Genomic DNA, 23,189 nt, shown 5'->3' on the forward strand with positions numbered 1-23,189 from the left:
GTGTCTGTGAGTCCAGTGTGTGTGTGTGTGTGTGTGTCCAGTGTGTGTGTGTGTAACCAGTGTGTGTGTCCAGCAGGTGTGTGTGTGTCCAGTGTGTGTCTGAGTCCAGCGTGTGTCTGTGTGTGTGTGTGTGTCCAGTGTGTATCTGAGTCCAGTGTGTGTTTGTGTGTGTGTGTGTGTGTGTCCAGTGTGTGTCTGTGAGTCCAGTGTGTGTGTGTGTGTGTGTGTCCAGTGTGTGTGTGTGTAACCAGTGTGTGTGTCCAGTTTGTGTGTGTGTGTATGTGTCCAGTGTGAGTGTGTGTGTGTGCGTCCAGTGTGTGTGTGTGTGTCCAGTGTGTGTGTGTGTAACCAGTGTGTGTGTCCAGTTTGTGTGTGTGTGTGTCCAGTGTGAGTGTGTGTGTGTGTGTGCGTCCAGTGTGTGTGTGTATCTAGTGTGTGTGTGTGTGTGTGTGTGTCCAGCGTGTGTCTGTGAGTCCAGTGTGTGTGTGTGTGTCCAGTGTGTGTGTGTATCTAGTGTGTGGGTCCAGCATGTGTGTGTGTGTGTGTCCAGTGTGAGTGTGTGTGTGTGTCAAGTGTGTGTCCAGCAGGTGTGTGTGTTGTCCAGTGTGTGTTTGTCCAGTGTGTGTGTGTGTGTGTTTGTCCAGTGTGTGTGTGTGTGTGTGTTTGTCCAGTGTGCGTGTCTTTGCCCAGTGTGTTTGTGTGTGTCTTCGTCCAGTGTGTGTGTGTGTTTGTCCAGTGTGTGTGTGTTTGTCCAGTGTGTGTGTGTCTTTGCCCAGTGTGTGTGTGTCTTTGCCCAGTGTGTGTGTGTGTGTGTGTAATTGTCCAGTGTGTGTGTCTTTGTCCAGTGTGTGTGTGTATTTGCCCAGTGTGTGTGTGTGTGTGTGTGTGTGTGTGTGTGTGTGTGTGTGTGTATGTGTGTGTGTTTGTCCAGTGTGCGTGTCTTTGCCCAGTGTGTTTGTGTGTGTCTTCGTCCAGTGTGTGTGTGTGTTTGTCCAGTGTGTGTGTGTGTTTGTTCAGTGTGTGTGTGTTTGTCCAGTGTGTGTGTGTTTGTCCAGTGTGTGTGTGTCTTTGCCCAGTGTGTGTGTGTGTGTGTAATTGTCCAGTGTGTGTGTCTTTGTCCAGTGTGTGTGTGTCTTTGCCCAGTGTGTGTGTGTGTGTGTAATTGTCCAGTGTGTGTGTGTATTTGCCCAGTGTGTGTGTGTGTGTGTGTGTGTGTGTGTGTGTGTGTGTGTATGTGTGTGTGTTTGTCCAGTGTGCGTGTCTTTGCCCAGTGTGTTTGTGTGTGTCTTCGTCCAGTGTGTGTGTGTGTTTGTCCAGTGTGTGTGTGTGTTTGTTCAGTGTGTGTGTGTTTGTCCAGTGTGTGTGTGTTTGTCCAGTGTGTGTGTGTCTTTGCCCAGTGTGTGTGTGTGTGTGTAATTGTCCAGTGTGTGTGTCTTTGTCCAGTGTGTGTGTGTCTTTGCCCAGTGTGTGTGTGTGTGTGTAATTGTCCAGTGTGTGTGTCTTTGTCCAGTGTGTGTGTGTATTTGCCCAGTGTGTGTGTGTGTGTGTGTGTGTGTGTGTGTGTGTGTGTGTGTGTGTGTGTATCACTGACAGAGGGACACTGAGTCGCCTTCATCCCAAACCCTAAACCCTGGATAGAGGGGCTCAGTGAATGTGGAGGTGAATGTGATCAGGTGGGTCAGTGTGTCAGAGGAGGCTCTATAGAAGGACAGAGTGCCGGCTGACCAGTCCAGATACACTCCTACTCTGTGGGAGCTGGAGGAGGGGACGTCTATGGTAGTGGGATAATTATTGTGACTGGCAGTATATCTGTTGTCATCGCAGTACAGACACCAGGACTTGTCAATGTATCCAAGACAACAGTCCCTACCCCTTCCTCTCCTGCTGATTCCTTTATATGTCACTCCTATATCAGCCCTTCTCCCACTCCTCTCTACCTCCCAGTAACAGCGCCCAGTCAGACCCTCTCTACACAGCACCTGTCTATAGTCCTCAAATCTCTCTGGGTGATCAGGATACGTCTGCTTCTCTCTCCTACATGTCACCTTTCTGTTCCCCTCAGACAGAGAGAGGCATCTGTCTACTGTGTTTAGGTCCAGTGTGAGATCACAGACATCTGATGGATGAAACCAGACACAATATTAGAAATCATCATCATTCACATTAGAATGTTAACTCACTTTTCACTAATTCATTTAATGTAGATGTTTCTAGGTATCAAAAGGAGACGTTAAGGTAACTTGAGACTTGTTGAATGATCATATGTTATACTGTATGGTAATATAAAACACACTTATTCCCATTAATTACACACACACACACACACATTGTCAAATCAACTCTTTGTAAACTTTGGTGTCCCTGATTTCTGCTTCTGTAGAACTACAGCTGATATTTAATATGACCAAGTAAGTAATGATGGGGGTCTTTGACTTTGACATAACTTGAAATAAGACTTATTCTTAGTCATATTCTTCACAGCAGTCAACACTCACATTTTCTAAGTCCAGGTTTCATTCTGTTCTCTCCACCATGTTCCACACTGTAGCGGTAAGCAGAAGAACAGACAGTCATTGAGGGATACACCTGAACTCACACACACACACACACACACACACACACACACACACACACACACACACACACACACACACACACACACACACACACACACACACACACACACACACACACACACAGTCAAGAATTGGTAAGAATGTATGTCCAGCGCACATTCTGTTTGTGTGTCCTATGTCTGTGTCCAGTGTGTGTGTCTTTGTGAACACACACACACACACACGCACACGCACACACACACACAGAGAGTGGACACACACAAACACACACACACTGGACACACTGGACTCACAGTCATCATATATCTTTGTCCAAGTGGTGTTCAGAATGTTTGTCTTAACTAGCCTGATAAATCAACATGTCTGATATGAACATTGACATAAACCCTCTACATACTTGAGTTTCTCCAGTCTGCAGTGTGGATCCTCCAGTCCAGCAGAGAGCAGTCTGACTCCTGAGTCTCCTGGGTGATTGTAGCTCAGGTCCAGCTCTCTCAGGTGTGAGGGGTTTGATCTCAGAGCTGAGACCAGAGAAGCACAGCCTTCCTCTGTGACTCCACAGCCTGACAGCCTGCAAAGAGATCATCATGACTTCACAAACACACTGTTAATTTAACACCAGTAGTGTAGAAGGACAATGGTAGATGCATTTGGTTTATTCTCTCAAAGAACATAAAGATTCATCTTCCGTCTCCTAGAATTGTATGGTCATATTGTTAAACTAATGTGAAAATCAATGAATTATTATTCAGCATTTTGGATTTGAGCTCAAATGTCGTTCTGCCATCAAGTGGTCCAAACTGCAGACTGTTCAGACCAGATAGAAAAAAAAAAAAAATATGAATTAATGTCACCATTAATTTGAAATTATTTTCATACATATTTGTTTCTCTGTTTAGAAGTGAATCTAGTTTCCCCATTTGAAGAAGTCATAGGTATTCTGACAAATTCACTTATACTATTATCAAAAGTTTAGTATTTGGACTTCAAGACTGTGATGATGCCATGATTGAGAAAGATGATGAATGAATCATGAATAATAATGAGTGAGAAAGTTACAGAGGCTACAACAAAACATGCTAACCTCTCACCATTACCAATAACAGAGACTACAACAAAACATGCTAACCTCTCACCATGACCAATAACAGAGACTACAACACATACTAACCTCTCACCATTACCAATAACAGAGACTACAACAAAACATACTAACCTCTCACCATTACCAATAACAGAGGCTACAACAAAACATACTAACCTCTCAACATTACCAATAACAGAGGCTACAACAAAACATGCTAACCTCTCACCATTACCAATAACAGAGACTACAACAAAACATGCTAACCTCTCACCATTACCAATAACAGAGAATACAACAAAACATACTAACCTCTCACCATTACCAATAACAGAGGCTACAACAAAACATGCTAACCTCTCACCATCAACCTGAAACATAATATCAAATGGGAGAACAAGATACTGTTAAGAAAGGAAAGCACTTTATGTAACATTGTATGAAAATACCCTCAAATAAAAGGTGACATTCTTTCCTGTCACCTAATATGAAACATTATATCTCAAATCCAAAATGCTGGAGCAAAGCACCACATTTAAAACTGTAAGCTTCACTGTCCAAACACATATGGTGTGGACTGTGTGTGTCTGGTAAACACATGTGGATCTGGTGAACAGTTATCACTTGTTGACCAACTACAGGAATACTGACCTCAGAGTCTCCAGTTTACAGTGGGGATTCCCCAGTCCAGCAGAGAGCAGCTTCACTCCTGAATCCTTCAGGTCATTGTTACTCAGATCCAGCTCTCTCAGGTGTGAGGGGTTTGACCTCAGAGCTGAGACCAGAGAAGCACAGCCTTCCTCTGTGACTCCACAGCCTGACAGCCTGACAAAGAGATCATCATGACTTCACAAACACACTGTTAATTTAACACCAGTAGTGTAGAAGGACAATGGTAGATGCATTTTGGTTTATTCTCTCAATGAACATATATATTCATCATCCGTCTCCAAGATTTGTATGGTCATAATGTTATACTAATGTGAAAATATATACATTTTATTCAATATATTTTTCAATATAATATTATTTACATATTATAATACATATTGTTCTCTAAACTGAATATTTCTTCCTGATGATGAGTTCTTATATGTCATTTTATTTACTCACAGAACATCTCTGGAGGCTTTGACCACTGGCAGCAGCCTCAGAAGACCTTCCTCTGATCTGGAGTATTTCTTCAGGTCAAACACATCCAGCTCCTTTTCTGAAGTCAGCAACACAAAGACCAGAGCTGACCACTGTGCAGGTGACAGGTTGGGTTTTGAGAGACTTCCTGATCTCAGGTATCTTTGGATCTCCTCCACTAGAGAATGGTCATTCAGTTCATTCAGACAGTGGAACAGATTGATGCTCCTCTCTGGAGAGGGATTCTCCCTGATCTTCTCCTTGATGTACTTGACTGTTTCTTCATGGCTCTGTGAGCTGCTTCTTGTCTTTGTCAGTAGACCTCGTAAGTGCTTCTGATTGGACTCCAGTGAGAGGCCCAGAAGGAAGCGGAGGAAAAGGTCCAGGTTTCCTGTCTCACTTTGTAAGGCTTTATCCACAGCACTCTTGTAGACAGTAAATTTAGGCTTGTGTCTTTTCTTCACAGAAAATATCCTGGACGTTGTTTGAGGTTTGTCCATTAGATTCTCATTGTTGTTGATGAATGAGAGGAACACATATACAGCAGCCAGAAACTCCTGAATGCTCAGATGAACAAAGCAGTACACCTTGTCCTGGTACAGCCCACATTCCTCTTTAAAGAGCTGTGTGCACAATCCTGAGTACACTGAGGCTTCATTGACATCAATGCCAGCCTCCTTCAGGTCTTCTTCATAGAAAATCAGATTGCCATTCACAAGCTGTTGAAAAGCCAGTTTTCCCAGTGACAGAATGCTCTCTTTATTCCAGTGTGGACCTGTCTCTTCTTTCCCAAGATACTTCTCATTCTTCTGTCTAGTATGAAACACCACAAGGTATGTGTACATCTCAGTCAGGGTCTTGGGCATCTCTTCTCTCTTATGTTTCAGCATGTGTTCAAGGACTATAGCAGAAATCCAACAGAAGACTGGAATGTGGCACATGATGTGGAGGCTCCTTGATGTCTTTATGTGTGAGATGATTCTGCTGGCCAGGTCCTCATCACTGAATCTCTTCCTGAAGTACTCCTCCTTCTGTGGGTCATTGAACCCTCGTACCTCTGTCACCTGGTCAACACACCCTGAAGGGATCTTATTGGCTGCTGCAGGTCGGGTAGTTATCCAGAGGAGAGCAGAGGGAAGCAGATTTCCCTTGATGAGATTTGTCAGCAGAACATCCACTGAGGTTGACTCTGTGACGTCCCAACAGATCTTGTTCTTCTGGAAGTCTAGGGGCAGTCGGCACTCATCCAGACCATCAAAGATGAACAGAACTTTGTACTTGTCATAGTTGGAGATTATTGATTGTTTGGTTTCCATTGAGAAGTGATTAAGAAGTTCAATGAAAGTGTGTTTGTCCTCTTTCATCAAATTCAGCTCCCGAAAAGGGAATGAAAATACAAATTGGACATCCTGATTTGCTTTTCCTTCAGCCCAGTCCAGAATGAACTTCTGCACAGAGACTGTTTTTCCAATGCCAGCGACTCCCTTTGTCAGCACAGTTCTGATAGGTTTGTCTTGTCCAGTTAAGGGTGTGAAGATGTCGTTACATTTGATTGCAGTCTCTGGTCTTGCTTGTTTCCTGGTTGTTGTCTCAATCTGTCTCAGCTCATGTTCATTATTGACCTCTCCTGTTCCACCCTCTGTGATGTAGAGCTCTGTGTAGATCTTAGTGAGAAGTGTTGGGTTTCCTTGTTTAGCGATCCCCTCAAATACACATTGAAACTTCTTCTTTAGATTAGATTTGAGTTCACGTTGGCAAATCACAGCAAGCTCATCTGAATGAAGAAATAACACAGAGGATATTAATATTACGTCTGTTTTAATGTCTACAGTATTGTAGGACTGTTATAAAGTTTTACATTATAATAATTTATTCTCTTAACTGACTGTATAAATGTGTAAATGTTTTCATAATGCATTACAGACTGGTGTGACTGATTATATTATTATTGGTATTATTGATGGTATTATTAATGTTCTCTCTCTCTAAATGAATCACCACAACACATCCCTGCTGCTACTTGATGAGGTCACTAGGTGTTGTGTTAAGGCTGCTACAATATCATTGAGTTACACAGCTACTTTAGCTGTACTTTAGCTACAGCTTTTAAATGTTATAAAACACCATTCAACATGAGGCAGACAGATCTTACATTTCTCCAGTGTGTCAGCAAGCTCCTTCTGGTTCATTTTCCTCAGGATGTGCAGTGTGATCTTCAGAGCCCCCTCTCTGGCACTGCTCTCCTGCTGCTCATCTTCAGGGTCCCCCACTTCCTTATCCTGCTTCTGACTCTCAAAGCCTTGTGGGAGTTCTGGACTAAGAATCCTCTTGAACATCTTCAGCTCGTTCTTCACAAATGTCATCATTTTCTCTTCAAGCAACTGAAATAAATAAAGTAAATAAGTTAAGCAATAGAAGAAATGCTTTCTCATCAACACATTAATGAATGATTGACAGATCAACTTTACAGATCAACTTTACTTGAGGTAAATAGATACAAATGTACATAACAGGACCACATACACTGAATATGGAGGCCAGGTCTGTTTGATGACTCTGGGAAGACTGACCACTGAGAATCTCTGACTCTGATCTCTCCTGTTGGTTTCTGTGGACAAAACATGAGATTACATCTCCTCATCCAGGGAGTGCACACACACACACACACACACACACACACACACACACACACGGAGGGAATGTTGTGTTTGTTTAATATTGTTTTAGGACTATGAAAATGGACAAAAGGATTAGCCTATGGATTATGAAAACAACAACAATAAATGGGAAAATGGGAGGAGAAATGACTAGAGACAGTGTTGTTTATCTCACTGACCAGGACCCATGAGTTCTTCCTACCTTTGTTCAGTAGAAAAGTCTCCCTCTCTAAACTGTATCGGTTGACTCATAGACCAGTCACTCTTCATGGACACACAGCTGGGAAAAGGGGAGGCTGGTCTCTCCTGCTTGATTGGTCTTCAACACAACAGAGACAAACATTACATCTCTCATCTACTCTGAGCTCAGATGGGGAAACATAAGAAGAGTTTCACAAATAGAACTGACTTCCAGACGTTAACGCGCGCGAGCAGTCATTTTTAATAACGAAATGAATTTATCGACGCGAGCGTTGTAGTCAGTCTGTCAGCCCCACTAAAAGGCTGGTGTCGTTACTCTGCCTTCTCCGGGGGCATATTGAGGTAAATTTACTAACCGGGAGGGTTGAATGATGTAATTTATTGGAGGGCTGGAAGACGCACTCTCGAGGTTGTTTACTCACAATATCAGATATTAAGATGATTTTTTATAATGAATGTATACTGAGGTTGAGGTTCTGACTAGTGATTATTTACCCGGTGTTCAATACCTGCTATTGAGGCGCCCTGAAAATAATATTCAAAAGTTCAGTCCTTGGACACAGAGGGGTTAAAAACTAAAGTTACCATCCATCTAGTGAAGAGAGGAGAACCGGACAGAGGTAGCCAGCATCCGTCAACGAGAGGGAGAAGCCTCACCGGGATTTAACAGGTGGAAGAAACAACCGGGGAGCTCCATCGGTCCACAAGAAATGCAGACAGCCGGTGATGATGTAGTGGTAGCTATGGTAACTAGGATGCTGCTGGTAGAGTAGCTAGCTAGATTACCGAGCTGTACCGACTAGCTAGGATAACTAGGATGCTGCTGGTAGAGTAGCTAGCTATCTTACCGAGCTGTACCGACTAGCTAGGATAACTAGGATGCTGCTGGTAGAGTAGCTAGCTAGCTTACCGAGCTGTACCGACTAGCTAGGATAACTAGGATGCTGCTGGTAGAGTAGCTAGCTAGCTTACCGAGCTGTACCGACTAGCTTGGCTAGCTAGCAGGTCGTTTCTGTTCCTCATCTCGATGATGAATCCGGTGAACCACAAAATGAAACAAGGATAGAGAGTGAAAAGGATCTGGCTACACTCACACTGTCCCTGACCGTAAAGAAAAAAGAAAATTGAACAGTAAACTTCGGTGTCTCAACTCTGTAACAAACTCCGTAGTTGTTCCCCAAGATCACCTCAGTCCACTCTGCGCGTAACCAGACAATATGCTTGGTGCCAAACCGAACGTGGACGCGGACGGTTCTGTACGGGGACAGTTCTGTGCGGGGACAGTTCTGTACGGGGACGCGGACAGTTCTGTACGGGGACGAGGACAGTTCTGTACGGGGACGCGGACAGTTCTGTACGGGGAGGCGGACAGTTCTGTACGGGGACGAGGACAGTTCTGTACGGGGACGAGGACAGTTCTGTACGGGGACACGGACAGTTCTGTACGGGGACACGGACAGTTCTGTACGGTGACGTGGACAGTTCTGTACGGGGACGAGGACAGTTCTGTACGGGGACGCGGACAGTTCTGTACGGGGAGGCGGACAGTTCTGTACGGGGACGTGGACAGTTCTGTACGGGGACGAGGACAGTTCTGTACGGGGACGCGGACAGTTCTGTACGGGGAGGCGGACAGTTCTGTACGGGGACGAGGACAGTTCTGTACGGGGACGAGGACAGTTCTGTACGGGGAGGTGGACAGTTCTGTACGGGGAGGCGGACAGTTCTGTACGGGGACGAGGACAGTTCTGTACGGGGACGAGGACAGTTCTGTACGGGGACGAGGACAGTTCTGTACGGGGAGGCGGACAGTTCTGTACGGGGACGAGGACAGTTCTGTACGGGGACGAGGACAGTTCTGTACGGGGACGCGGACAGTTCTGTTCGGGGACGCGGACAGTTCTGTACGGGGACGCGGACAGTTCTGTGCGGGGACGCGGACAGTTCCAGAACGCGGACATGAGCAGTGCAACACAATCAACTGAACCCAGTCTCTACAGTGGGTTACATTAGTAATATTCATTTTTTATTATTATGTAAAACAAACATTCTATGTTGTTTTATAACAATATGTTGAGATCTGGGACCATGTTCACACAGTGTCTCAGAGTAGAAAATTGGTCATATAAGTGCTGAGAATAAAGACAGTTTACACTTATAAGTGGGTGGGTAACTATTCATGAAGTCTCTAGTCCCACCAGGTCAGCAGATATTTAGGACACCTCGTGAGCTGTCCTGAGTAGTTAAGAGTTAACAGTAGGTGTCTTGATAATACTATAGAATAATGCAGTGAGTCAGTGGTTCCTGCTCCACATGTAATTGCTTTGGAGCAGATAAAGATAATGTTTTGATATTTGATATGATCAATCCATTACTAATATAGACCTACATATAACAGTATGTCTTGTGCTTTTGGCAATGATTTATGTCTAATAATTATGAATAACAAGTGATGCCATGTATAGCATTTTGTCTTCATTTTGGCAGATTAACTCATGCTAATTCCCCAAGATTAACTCAGGTTTTCACCCAGTGGCTAAGGAGTTGGACCTGTGGCCTAAAGGTGGCTGGTTCGAATCCCGGTGGAAAATGTGCTAAGTGCTAGGGTTGCATGCTGTAATTTACTGACGGGCTGGAAGTCCCACTCTGTCTTTTCTATTCTGAGGTTGTTTATAAACAATATCAGATATTAAGGTGATTTTTATTACATTTACATTTAAGTCATTTAGCAGACGCTCTTATCCAGAGCGACTTACAAATGCATGTATACTAAGGTTGAGGTTTTGACTAGTGATTATTTACCTGGGATTCAATACCTGCTCTAGTCACTTTTTTTCTCTCTCAAAAGCAACACAGCCCTAATAGGAGATATACAGCTAACTAAAGTCATGAGACCATTTTAGAAAAGCATGGGACATATAGACTGTGGTTGCTGCTATTTTATGTCCATCATATTGCTGCTTTTAGACTATAACTGATGCTTCATAGTCATATGCTGCCATCTATTGGAAATTTTGCAATTAAAAGTTATTAATTCATGTGCAGACATTGGTGGGGCAGCTGAGAAATAAAGTGTATTTTTCTCATTAATTCCTTAGATCTCTAACCTGCCCCATCTATCACACGCCAATTGCTAGACTTTCACATAGAGGTTTCCAGGTCACCCAGTTCAAACCACATTTGAAAAATAAAACACGTGGCTTGTTGATCAAGTTTTCTGCCTTGAAATAATAAATATAATAAAATAACAAAACAAAAACAGCAAGATGCTGAGACAGGTTTTGATTAACAAAATAATCAAAATGCTATTTAGTACTATAATGGTATTTACTAACATAATATTATTACTAAAACAGTTTCTAAAATAATTAGGGTTAAGGTTAATGCTAAAATAGGTAATACGTAGGGTTAGATGCTGATGTAAAAAGGGCTTTATAAATACATTTGATTGATTGTTAGGTTCAGGGATTTTAAGGTAAAAAACAGTATGGGTTTATAGCTCTCTTGCTCCTCCCTGTGGCCTTCTGTGGGAACTACAGAACTCATTCACAACACCTGCTAGGCTCATAATCTGAAGTAGCAACTGCGTCAGATCTACCAATCAGTGAGCTACACCTGTCCATTTGTTTTCTAACTCAGTGAAACTGCGCAGCTTTCACTCAATCCGATGTCTACGAACGAACATTTCGATGCTTATCAAATTACCCAGCAGCCATTTAGAAACAACAAGTAGTCAAAAAAAAGTGTTATGTCTTCTGGCTGTTTAAATCGGCCACGTCTTGAAAAAGAGGACAGGGACATACGTTTTAGTAAGGTGGTATACTTTTTTCTGAAAACAAATATGGTTAACCATGACCAGCAAAGGTTTAAGGTTTAGCACTGTGGGTCACCACAACGTGTATCCAGGCGAACAGTGATCACGTTCACCAAGCAGCTGTAACCCTGTTAATAATAAGTAACCTGACGTCAGAGTTCAAGCTTATTGCCGGCAGGTGTCATTGATACAATAGTGAAGCTGCCATTGTGACGCAGAACAATGAGCTGGGAATAGAACGTTCAGAAGGTGAGTTGATTCCACGGAGCTCAATAGAACTAATAGGAGCTGGCAGGAAGAAGAATGACCTAAATTACTATATAACATAACGTAATATTATGAAACTGGGCTCCATGGCAGATGCAATTAACTAGTTATCAGAAAAAAACGGTGTTGTAAATGTCATGTTTCCAGCCTACTTGAGGCGCACTGAAAATAATATTCAAAAGTTTGGTCCTTGGACAGAGAGGGGTTAAACACTAAAGTTACCGTCCATCTAGTGAAGACAGGAGGGGTTAAACACTAAAGTTTACCGTCCATCTAGTGAAGAGAGGAGGGGTTAAACACTAAAGTTACCGTCCATCTAGTGAGGAGAGGAGGGGTTAAACACTAAAGTTACCGTCCATCTAGCGAAGAGAGGAGGGGTTAAACACTAAAGCTACCTTCCATCTAGTGAAGAGAGGAGGGGTTAAACACTAAAGTTACCGTCCATCTAGTGAAGAGAGGAGGGGTTAAACACTAAAGTTACCGTCCATCTAGTGAAGAGAGGAGGGGTTAATCACTAAAGTTACCGTCCATCTAGTGAAGGGAGGAGGGTTAAACACTAAAGTTACCGTCCATCTAGTGAAGAGAGGAGGGGTTAAACACTAAAGTTACCGTCCATCTAGTGAAGAGAGGAGGGGTTAAACACTAAAGTTACCGTCCATCTAGTGAAGAGAGGAGGGGTTAAACACTAAAGTTACTGTCCATCTAGTGAAGAGAGGAGGGGTTAAACACTAAAGTTACTGTCCATCTAGTGAAGAGAGGAGGGGTTAAACACTAAAGTTACCGTCCATCTAGTGAAGAGAGGAGGGGTTAAACACTAAAGTTACCGTCCATCTAGTGAAGAGAGGAGGGGTTAAACACTAAAGTTACCGTCCATCTAGTGAAGAGAGGAGGGGTTAAACACTAAAGTTACCGTCCATCTAGTGAAGAGAGGAGGGTTAAACACTAAAGTTACCGTCCATCTAGTGAAGAGAGGAGGGGTTAAACACTAAAGTTACCGTCCATCTAGTGAAGAGAGGAGGGGTTAAACACTAAAGTTACTGTCCATCTAGTGAAGAGAGGAGGGGTTAAACACTAAAGTTACCATCTAGTGAAGAGAGGAGGGGTTAAACACTAAAGTTACTGTCCATCTAGTGAAGAGAGGAGGGTTAAACACTAAAGTTACCGTCCATCTAGTGAAGAGAGGAGGGTTAAACACTAAAGTTACCGTCCATCTAGTGAAGAGAGGAGGGGTTAAACACTAAAGTTACTGTCCATCTAGTGAAGAGAGGAGGGGTTAAACACTAAAGTTACCGTCCATCTAGTGAAGAGAGGAGGGTTAAACACTAAAGTTACTGTCCATCTAGTGAAGAGAGGAGGGGTTAAACACTAAAGTTACCGTCCATCTAGTGAAGAGAGGAGGGGTTAAACACTAAAGTTACCGTCCATCTAGTGAAGAGAGGAGGGGTTAAACACTAAAGTTACTGTCCATCTAGTGAAGAGAGGAGGGGTTAAACACTAAAGTTACCGTCCATCTAGTGAATAGAGGAGGGGTTAAACACTAAAGTTACCGTCCATCTAGTGAAGAGAGGAGGGGTTAAACACTAAAGTTACCGTCCATCTAGTGAAGAGAGGAGGGTTAAACACTAAAGTTACCGTCCATCTAGTGAAGAGAGGAGGGGTTAAACACTAAAGTTACCGTCCATCTAGTGAAGAGAGGAGGGTTAAACACTAAAGTTACTGTCCATCTAGTGAAGAGAGGAGGGGTTAAACACTAAAGTTACCGTCCATCTAGTGAAGAGAGGAGGGGTTAAACACTAAAGTTACTGTCCATCTAGTGAAGAGAGGAGGGGTTAAACACTAAAGTTACCGTCCATCTAGTGAAGAGAGGAGGGTTAAACACTAAAGTTACCGTCCATCTAGTGAAGAGAGGAGGGGTTAAACACTAAAGTTACTGTCCATCTAGTGAAGAGAGGAGGGGTTAAACACTAAAGTTACCGTCCATCTAGTGAATAGAGGAGGGGTTAAACACTAAAGTTACCGTCCATCTAGTGAAGAGAGGAGGGGTTAAACACTAAAGTTACCGTCCATCTAGTGAAGAGAGGAGGGGTTAAACACTAAAGTTACCGTCCATCTAGTGAAGAGAGGAGGGGTTAAACACTAAAGTTACCGTCCATCTAGTGAAGAGAGGAGGGGTTAAACACTAAAGTTATCGTCCATCTAGTGAAGAGAGGAGGGGTTATACACTAAAGTTACCGTCCATCTAGTGAAGAGAGGAGGGGTTATACACTAAAGTTACCGTCCATCTAGTGAAGAGAGGAGGGGTTAAACACTAAAGTTACCGTCCATCTAGTGAAGAGAGGAGGGGTTAAACACTAAAGTCCATCTAGTGAAGAGAGGAGGGGTTAAACACTAAAGTTACCGTCCATCTAGTGAAGAGAGGAGGGGTTAAACACTAAAGTTACCGTCCATCTAGTGAAGAGAGGAGGGGTTAAACACTAAAGTTACCGTCCATCTAGTGAAGAGAGGAGGGGTTAAACACTAAAGTTACTGTCCATCTAGTGAAGAAGGAGGGTTAAACACTAAAGTTACCGTCCATCTAGTGAAGAGAGGAGGGGTTAAACACTAAAGTTACCGTCCATCTAGTGAAGAGAGGAGGGGTTAAACACTAAAGTTACCGTCCATCTAGTGAAGAGAGGAGGGGTTAAGAACGGAGCAGAAGAGACATGTTTGTTGTTTGCTGTAACTAATGGTCAACGTTGTATTGTAATGTATGTATTGTAATGTATTGTAATGTAATGTATTGTAATGTATTGTAATGTAATATATGTATTGTAATGCCAGAGTTGACGTGGGCCATCGTTCAAACAAAGAGATGCCTCCCTGACCGCCAGTGTGTTTGGATATAATGAAGATCAATTCAGTGAAGAAGAACCTCTAGAGTTCTGACCAAAGAGCCCTATAAAGGGTTAAATATATACTGTATACTCAGACAGGCTAACCTCCTATAAAGGGTTAAATATATACTGTATACTCAGACAGGCTAACCTCCTATATAGCGTTCTATATATATTCTATATATACCGTATACTCAGACACTTCCTTACCTCCTATAAAGGGTTCTATATATATTATATATATACTGTATACTCAGACAGGCTAACCTCCTATAAAGCGTTAAATATATACTGTATACTCAGACAGGCTAACCTCCTATAAAGGGTTAAATATATACTGTATACTCAGACAGGCTAACCTCCTATAAAGGGTTCTATATATATTATATATATACTGTATACTCAGACAGGCTAACCTACTATAAAGGGTTAAATATATATTATATATAAACTGTGTACTCAGACAGGCTAACCTCCTATAAAGGGTTCTATATATATTCTATATATATTGTATACTCAGACAGGCTAACCTCCTATAAAGGGTTCTATATATATTCTATATATACTGTATACTCAGACACTTCCTAACCTCCTATAAAGGGTTCTATATATATTCTATATATACTGTATACTCAGACACTTCCTAACCTCCTATAAAGGGTTCTATATATATTCTATATATACTGTATACTCAGACACTTCCTAACCTCCTATAAAGGGTTCTATATATATTCTATATATACTGTATACTCAGACAGGCTAACCTCCTATAAAGGGTTCTATATATATTCTATATATACTGTATACTCAGACACTTCCTAACCTCCTATAAAGGGTTCTATATATATTCTATATATACTGTATACTCAGACAGGCTAACCTCCTATAAAGGGTTCTATATATATTCTATATATACTGTATACTCAGACACTTCCTAACCTCCTATAAAGGGTTCTATATATATTCTATATATACTGTATACTCAGACACTTCCTAACCTCCTATAAAGGGTTCTATATATATTCTATATATACTGTATACTCAGACACTTCCTAACCTCCTATAAAGGGTTCTATATAGAACTTCAGTGGTTCTGTATATTGTAGGAAGATAAAACCCTTTCTGGTTTCAACAGGAGTGAAGAGTGTGTTGATATAACGGATATATTGTCAGAATTCAGCTTGTAACAACGATCAGAATAAAACACTATAAAGTTTTGCTGCCAACATATTAGATAATAATTAAGAGGCTCAATGATTGTGTCATGCTAACATTTTAGAGAGGTGTGTGTGTGTGTGTGCGTGCGTGCGTGCGTGCGTGCGTGTGTGTGTGTGTGCTGGTGAGACAACCACATATCACAGTCTAATATACAGGATACAAACATTCCATTCCAGCTATATCGCGTTTTGCCAAACAAAAATTCATACACAAAAAAACTATGAATTAAAATCTTAGAACAACAATATTTTACAGACAAGGTTCCCCTGAGCAATACTGTCTGATAAATAACAAATGTGAAAAAATTGTGGAAACACGTTTTAGAAACAAACAACATTGTAATCTCACCTCTTAGCTTTGGTGTCATGTTCCCCAGAGAGTCTCATTTTAGAGGCAGGGCCCCCCTTCTCTCTCTCCCCAGAGAGACTAGTTTTAGAGGCAGGGCCCCCCTTCTTTCTCGCTCCAGAGAGACTCATTTTAGAGAACTGACCCCTAAACAGAGATCCAACATGTTGGTTGTGGTTAACACAGTAACAACTAAACAGAGATCCAACATGTTGGTTGTGGTCAACACAGTGACAACTAAACAGAGATCCAACATGTTGGTTGTGGTTAACACAGTGACAACTAAACAGAGATCCAACATGTTGGTTGTGGTTAACACAGTGACAACTAAACAGAGATCCAACATGTTGGTTGTGGTTAACACAGTGACAACTAAACAGAGATCCAACATGTTGGTTGTGGTTAACACAGTGACAACTAAACAGAGATACAACATGTTGGTTGTGGTTAACACAGTGACAACTAAACAGAGATCCAACATGTTGGTTGTGTTTAACACAGTGACAACTAAACAGAGATCCAACATGTTGGTTGTGGTTAACACAGTGACAACTAAACAGAGATCCAACATGTTGGTTGTGTTTAACACAGTATTTCTTGAAGGTCATACGTTCTCTTTTATTCATTATCTCTTAGAAATTAAACATTTACTAACAGACTCACCAAACAGTCAAGAGATTTAATGCATCAAATGAATATGTAGTCGTGATTTATATTTTTCACCTTTTGTCCATAATAATAATAATAATAATATAATAATAATAATAACAATAATATAATAATATAATATAAAATAATATTAATAATAATGAAAAATATACAAATTGTAAAATAACCGAGATATACGAATATATAAACAACATGTTATTGAATGTGACTTGACTACACCCAGTTAGCTATATGAACAACATGTTATTGAATGTGACTTGACTACACCCAGTTAGCTATATGAACAACATGTTATTGAATGTGACTTGACTACACCCAGTTAGCTATATGAACAACATGTTATTGAATGTGACTTGACTACACCCAGTTAGCTATATGAACAACATGTTATTGAATGTGACTTGACTACACCCAGTTAGCTATATGAACAACATGTTATTGAATGTGACTTGACTACACCCAGTTAGCTATATGAACAACATGTTATTGAATGTGACTTGACTACACCCAGTTAGCTATATGAACAACATGTTATTGAATGTGACTTGACTACACCCAGTTAGCTATATGAACAACATGTTATTGAATGTGACTTGACTACACCCAGTTAGCTATATGAACAACATGTTATTGAATGTGACTTGACTACACCCAGTTAGCTATATGAACAACATGTTATTGAATGTGACTTGACTACACCCAGTTAGCTATATGAACAACATGTTATTGAATGTGACTTGACTACACCCAGTTAGCTATATGAACAACATGTTATTGAATGTGACTTGACTACACCCAGTTAGCTATATGAACAACATGTTATTGAATGTGACTTGACTACACCCAGTTAGCTATATGAACAACATGTTATTGAATGTGACTTGACTACACCCAGTTAGCTATATGAACAACATGTTATTGAATGTGACTTGCCTACACCCAGTTAGCTATATGAACAACATGATATTGAATGTGACTTGACTACACCCAGTTAGCTATATGAACAACATGTTATTGAATGTGACTTGCCTACACCCAGTTAGCTATATGAACAACATGTTATTGAATGTGACTTGACTACACCCAGTTAGCTATATGAACAACATGTTATTGAATGTGACTTGACTACACCCAGTTAGCTATATGAACAACATGTTATTGAATGTGACTTGACTACACCCAGTTAGCTATATGAACAACATGTTATTGAATGTGACTTGACTCCACCCAGTTAGCTATATGAACAACATGTTATTGAATGTGACTTGACTACACCCAGTTAGCTATATGAACAACATGTTATTGAATGTGACTTGACTACACCCAGTTAGCACCATTTTGTATGATTGAACTGTCACGTAGCTGTCCCAGGTGAAATGGACTGTTACATCTGAGTGTTTTACTGTCATTCACTATACTAAAATAACACCAGACATTTAATGTCTCTACACACTTTACAATAATCCCTGGGAAGATTCTTACCTTGTAGCCTGAATTCACAACCAGAACATGTCAAGTCATTGAGATATTTTCCGTTGTGCTGAGAGATCACCTTCCTGATGACAAGTGTCTCTGTATCTATGTTCTAGGTTCAGTTGATCTTTGGATGCAATAATATCTGGTCAAAGTCTAGTGACACAACACCATAGTATATCATAAACATAACAGCAGTTTAACCTTTGGCCAGTAAAGGCCATGGCATATTATAACATGTAGATTCATTATGATGATCCAGGTTCATACTATAACATGTAGAATCATTATGATGATCCAGGTTCATACTATAACATGTAGAATCGTTATGATGGATCCAGGTTCATACTATAACATGTAGAATCATTATGATGGATCCAGGTTCATACTATAACATGTAGAATCATTATGATGGATCCAGGTTCATACTATAACATGTAGAGTCATTATGATGATCCAGGTTCATACTATAACATGTAGAATCATTATGATGATCCAGGTTCATACTATAACATGTAGAATCATTATGATGATCCAGGTTCATATTATAACATGTAGAATCATTATGATGGATCCAGGTTCATATTATAACATGTAGAATCATTATGATGATCCAGGTTCATACTATAACATGTAGAATCATTATGATGATCCAGGTTCATACTATAACATGTAGAATCATTATGATGATCCAGGTTCATATTATAACATGTAGAATCATTATGATGGATCCAGGTTCATATTATAACATGTAGAATCATTATGATGATCTATAAAATGTAGAATCATTATGATGATCCAGGTTCATACTATAACATGTAGAATCATTATGATGATCCAGGTTCATATTATAACATGTAGAATCATTATGATCCAGGTTCATATTATAACATGTAGAATCATTATGATCATCCAGGTTCAACATATCTCTAACTTTGAAGGATACAATGGGGTCTCAAATTATTGACACCCTTGATAAAGATTTGTAAAACTGACTGTATAAAATAAAGCATTCTAAGACTGAGCTATATTTTATGCTCAAACAAAATTATGAAATTAAATTATTTTCTACTAATACAATATGGCTCAGAGAAAGAGATTGTGTTTAACAAGTAATATTTTTTCTCTCTAAAGGTTCGGGGTCAACATTGACACCCCTTTCAATACCTCACCTTGTGTGGATAACGGCACTGAGCCTTTTTCTAAAAGGTGTTATGAGTTGGAGAACACATTGGGAGTGATCTTAGACCATTCCTCCATACAGAATCCTTCCAAATCTTCCCAATTTGTTTTCTTACCATGAACAAATGACAAACTAACAAAACTGTGTATTAGTCGCCCTCTAGTGGTAGGTGGTGATAATGTCTCCTCTCTCTCTTCCCTCCGTCTCCCCCTCTACAGTCTCCACACTCCTCTCTCTCTCTCTCTTCTCTCTGTCTCCCCCTCTACAGTCTCCACACTCCTCTCTCTCTCTTCTCTCCGTCTCCCCTCTACAGTCTCCACACTCCTCTCTCTCTCTTCTCTCCGTCTCCCCCTCTACAGTCTCCACACTCCTCTCTCTCTCTCTCTTCTCTCCGTCTCCCCCTCTACAGTCTCCACACTCCTCTCTCTCTCTTCTCTCCGTCTCCCCTCTACAGTCTCCACACTCCCCTCTCTCTCTTCTCCCCCTCTACAGTCTCCACACTCCCCTCTCTCTCTTCTCTCCGTCTCCCCTCTACAGTCTCCACACTCCTCTCTCTCTCTTCTCTCCGTCTCCCCCTCTACAGTCTCCACACTCCTCTCTCTTCTCTCCGTCTCCCCCTCTACAGTCTCCACACTCCTCTCTCTCTCTCCGTCTCCCCCTTTACAGTCTCCACACTCCTCTCTCTCTCACAAACAGACTATGACCTGCCGAATGAGCCATCCTGATTAAAGATTCACACAATAGCCAAACCTCTCTCTCTCTCTCTCACTCTCTCTCTCTCTCTCTCTCTGTGTAGACCTGCCAGGCTGTTAGGTTAATGGACCATGGAAACCTACTGAGAATCTGCCATACAGAGAGAGCTACAAATGAACATGATTCAAATCCATGAAACCGTGTTAAACACAAGTCCATGTATGTTGTTCTCTCTGTTTACAGGACTAGAAGTCTGGTTAAAACACATCAATACAGAATGAATTATATGTCTTCAAACCTTATACTCATGTCCATCACCATGCTGGCTTCACCCCAACCCAACCCCAAACCCAACCCTAACCCAACCCAACCCAACCCTAACCCAACTCCAACTCAACCCCAACCCCAACCCAACCCCAACCCTAACCCTAACCCAACCCAACCCCAACCCCAACCCTAACCCAACCCAACCCCAACCCTAACCCAACCCTAACCCTGTTCTCTCTGTTTACAGGACAAGAAGTCTGGTTAAAACACATCAATACAGAATGAATTATATGTCTTCAAACCTTAGACTCAATCAGGTCAGTACAGAGAATTAATTATATATCCTCACACTTAGACTCAATCAGGTCAGTACAGAGAATGAATTATATATCCTCAAACTTAGACTCAATCAGGTCAGTACAGAGAATGAATTATATATCCTCAAACTTTAGACTCATGTCCATCCATATGCTAGGTTTCAAACGAATCCAACACTAACCTAACCCTAACCCAACCATAAACCAACCTAACCCTAACCCAACCTTAACTCAATCCTAACCCCACCCTAACCCTTTCACAACCCTAACCCAACCCTAACCCAAACCTAACCCTACCCTACCATACCGTACCCTACCGTACTGTACCCTAACCCAACCCTACCGTACCGTACCCTACCCTACTGTAACCTAACCCTACACCTAACCCAACCCTAACCCAACCCTAACCCAACCCAACCCTAACCCAACCCTACCCTACCCTACTCTACCGAGGCTAGCTGGTGGAGATATGAAGATAACAGAGACTAGCTGGTGGAGATATGAAGAGAGACTAGCTGGTGGAGATATGACGATAACAGAGACTAGCTGGTGGAGATATGTAGAGAACAGAGGCTAGCTGGTGGAGATATGAAGAGAACAGAGGCTAGCTGGTGGAGATATGTAGATAACAGAGGCTAGCTGGTGGAGATATGAAGAGAGACTAGCTGGTGGAGATATGAAGATAACAGAGACTAGCTGGTGGAGATATGAAGAGAGACTAGCTGGTGGAGATATGAAGATAACAGAGACTAGCTGATGGAGATATGAAGAGAGACTAGCTGGTGGAGATATGAACATAACAGAGACTAGCTGATGGAGATATGAAGATAACAGAGGCTAGCTGGTGGAGATATGAAGATAACAGAGGCTAGCTGGTGGAGATATGAAGAGAACAGAGGCTATCTGGTGGAGATATGTAGATAACATTTACATTTACATTTAAGTCATTTAGCAGACGCTCTTATCCAGAGCGACTTACAAATTGGTGCTTTCACCTTATGACATCCAGTGGAACAGCCACTTTACAATAGTGCATCTAGGTCTTTTAAGGGGGGGTGAGAAGGATTACTTTATCCTATCCTAGGTATTCCTTAAAGAGGTGGGGTTTCAGGTGTCTCCGGAAGGTGGTGATTGACTCCGCTGTCCTGGCGTCGTGAGGGAGTTTGTTCCACCATTGGGGGCCCGAGCAGCGAACAGTTTTGACTGGGCTGAGCGGGAACTGTACTTCCTCAGTGGTAGGGAGGCGAGCAGGCCAGAGGTGGATGAACGCAGTGCCCTTGTTTGGGTGTAGGGCCTGATCAGAGCCTGGAGGTACTGAGGTGCCGTTCCCCTCACAGCTCCGTAGGCAAGCACCATGGTCTTGTAGCGGATGCGAGCTTCAACTGGAAGCAAGTGGAGAGAGTGGAGGAGCGGGGTGACGTGAGAGAACTTGGGAAGGTTGAACACCAGACGGGCTGCGGCGTTCTGGATGAGTTGTAGGGGTTTAATGGCACAGGCAGGGAGCCCAGCCAACAGCGAGTTGCAGTAATCCAGACGGGAGATGACAAGTGCCTGGATTAGGACCTGCGCCGCTTCCTGTGTGAGGCAGGGTCGTACTCTGCGGATGTTGTAGAGCATGAACCTACAGGAACGGGCCACCGCCTTGATGTTATTTGAGAACGACAGGGTGTTGTCCAGGATCACGCCAAGGTTCTTAGCGCTCTGGGACGAGGACACAATGGAGTTGTCAACCGTGATGGCGAGATCATGGAACGGGCAGTCCTTCCCCGGGAGGAAGAGCAGCTCCGTCTTGCCGAGGTTCAGCTTGAGGTGATGATCCGTCATCCACACTGATATGTCTGCCAGACATGCAGAGATGCGATTCGCCACCTGGTCGTCAGAAGGGGAAAGGAGAAGATTAATTGTGTGTCGTCTGCATAGCAATGATAGGAGAGACCATGTGAGGTTATGACAGAGCCAAGTGACTTGGTGTATAGCGAGAATAGGAGAGGGCCTAGAACAGAGCCCTGGGGGACACCAGTGGTGAGAGCACGTGGTGAGGAGACGGATTCTCGCCACGCCACCTGGTAGGAGCGACCTGTCAGGTAGGACGCAATCCAAGCGTGGGCCGCGCCGGAGATGCCCAACTCGGAGAGGGTGGAGAGGAGGATCTGATGGTTCACAGTATCGAAGGCAGCCGATAGGTCTAGAAGGATGAGAGCAGAGGAGAGAGAGTTAGCTTTAGCAGTGCGGAGCGCCTCCGTGATACAGAGAAGAGCAGTCTCAGTTGAATGACTAGTCTTGAAACCTGACTGATTTGGATCAAGAAGGTCATTCTGAGAGAGATAGCGGGAGAGCTGGCCAAGGACGGCACGTTCAAGAGTTTTGGAGAGAAAAGAAAGAAGGGATATAACAGAGGCTAGCTGGTGGAGATATGAAGAG

At 42.3% G+C, this 23,189-nt stretch overlaps 1 protein-coding gene across 1 annotated transcript in view; it reads right to left on the reverse strand.

The window, feature by feature from the left end:
- Window positions 1–1,570: 1,570 nt before the first annotated feature.
- Window positions 1,571–23,189, reverse strand: part of LOC135568540 (uncharacterized) — a 61,160-nt gene continuing 39,541 nt past the window's right edge. The window contains exons 12-16 of the mRNA XM_065015336.1: window positions 4,774–6,587; window positions 4,312–4,485; window positions 2,974–3,147; window positions 2,496–2,542; window positions 1,571–2,116 (exon numbers count right to left, since the gene is read on the reverse strand). Coding sequence (XP_064871408.1) covers window positions 1,584–2,116; window positions 2,496–2,542; window positions 2,974–3,147; window positions 4,312–4,485; window positions 4,774–6,587 — 2,742 coding nt within the window. The 3' untranslated portion in view covers window positions 1,571–1,583. The remainder of the gene's footprint in view (window positions 2,117–2,495; window positions 2,543–2,973; window positions 3,148–4,311; window positions 4,486–4,773; window positions 6,588–23,189) is intronic.

The sequence above is a fragment of the Oncorhynchus nerka genome, unplaced genomic scaffold (assembly GCF_034236695.1).
Source record: "Oncorhynchus nerka isolate Pitt River unplaced genomic scaffold, Oner_Uvic_2.0 unplaced_scaffold_1503, whole genome shotgun sequence".
Taxonomy (NCBI): Eukaryota; Metazoa; Chordata; class Actinopteri; order Salmoniformes; family Salmonidae; genus Oncorhynchus; species Oncorhynchus nerka.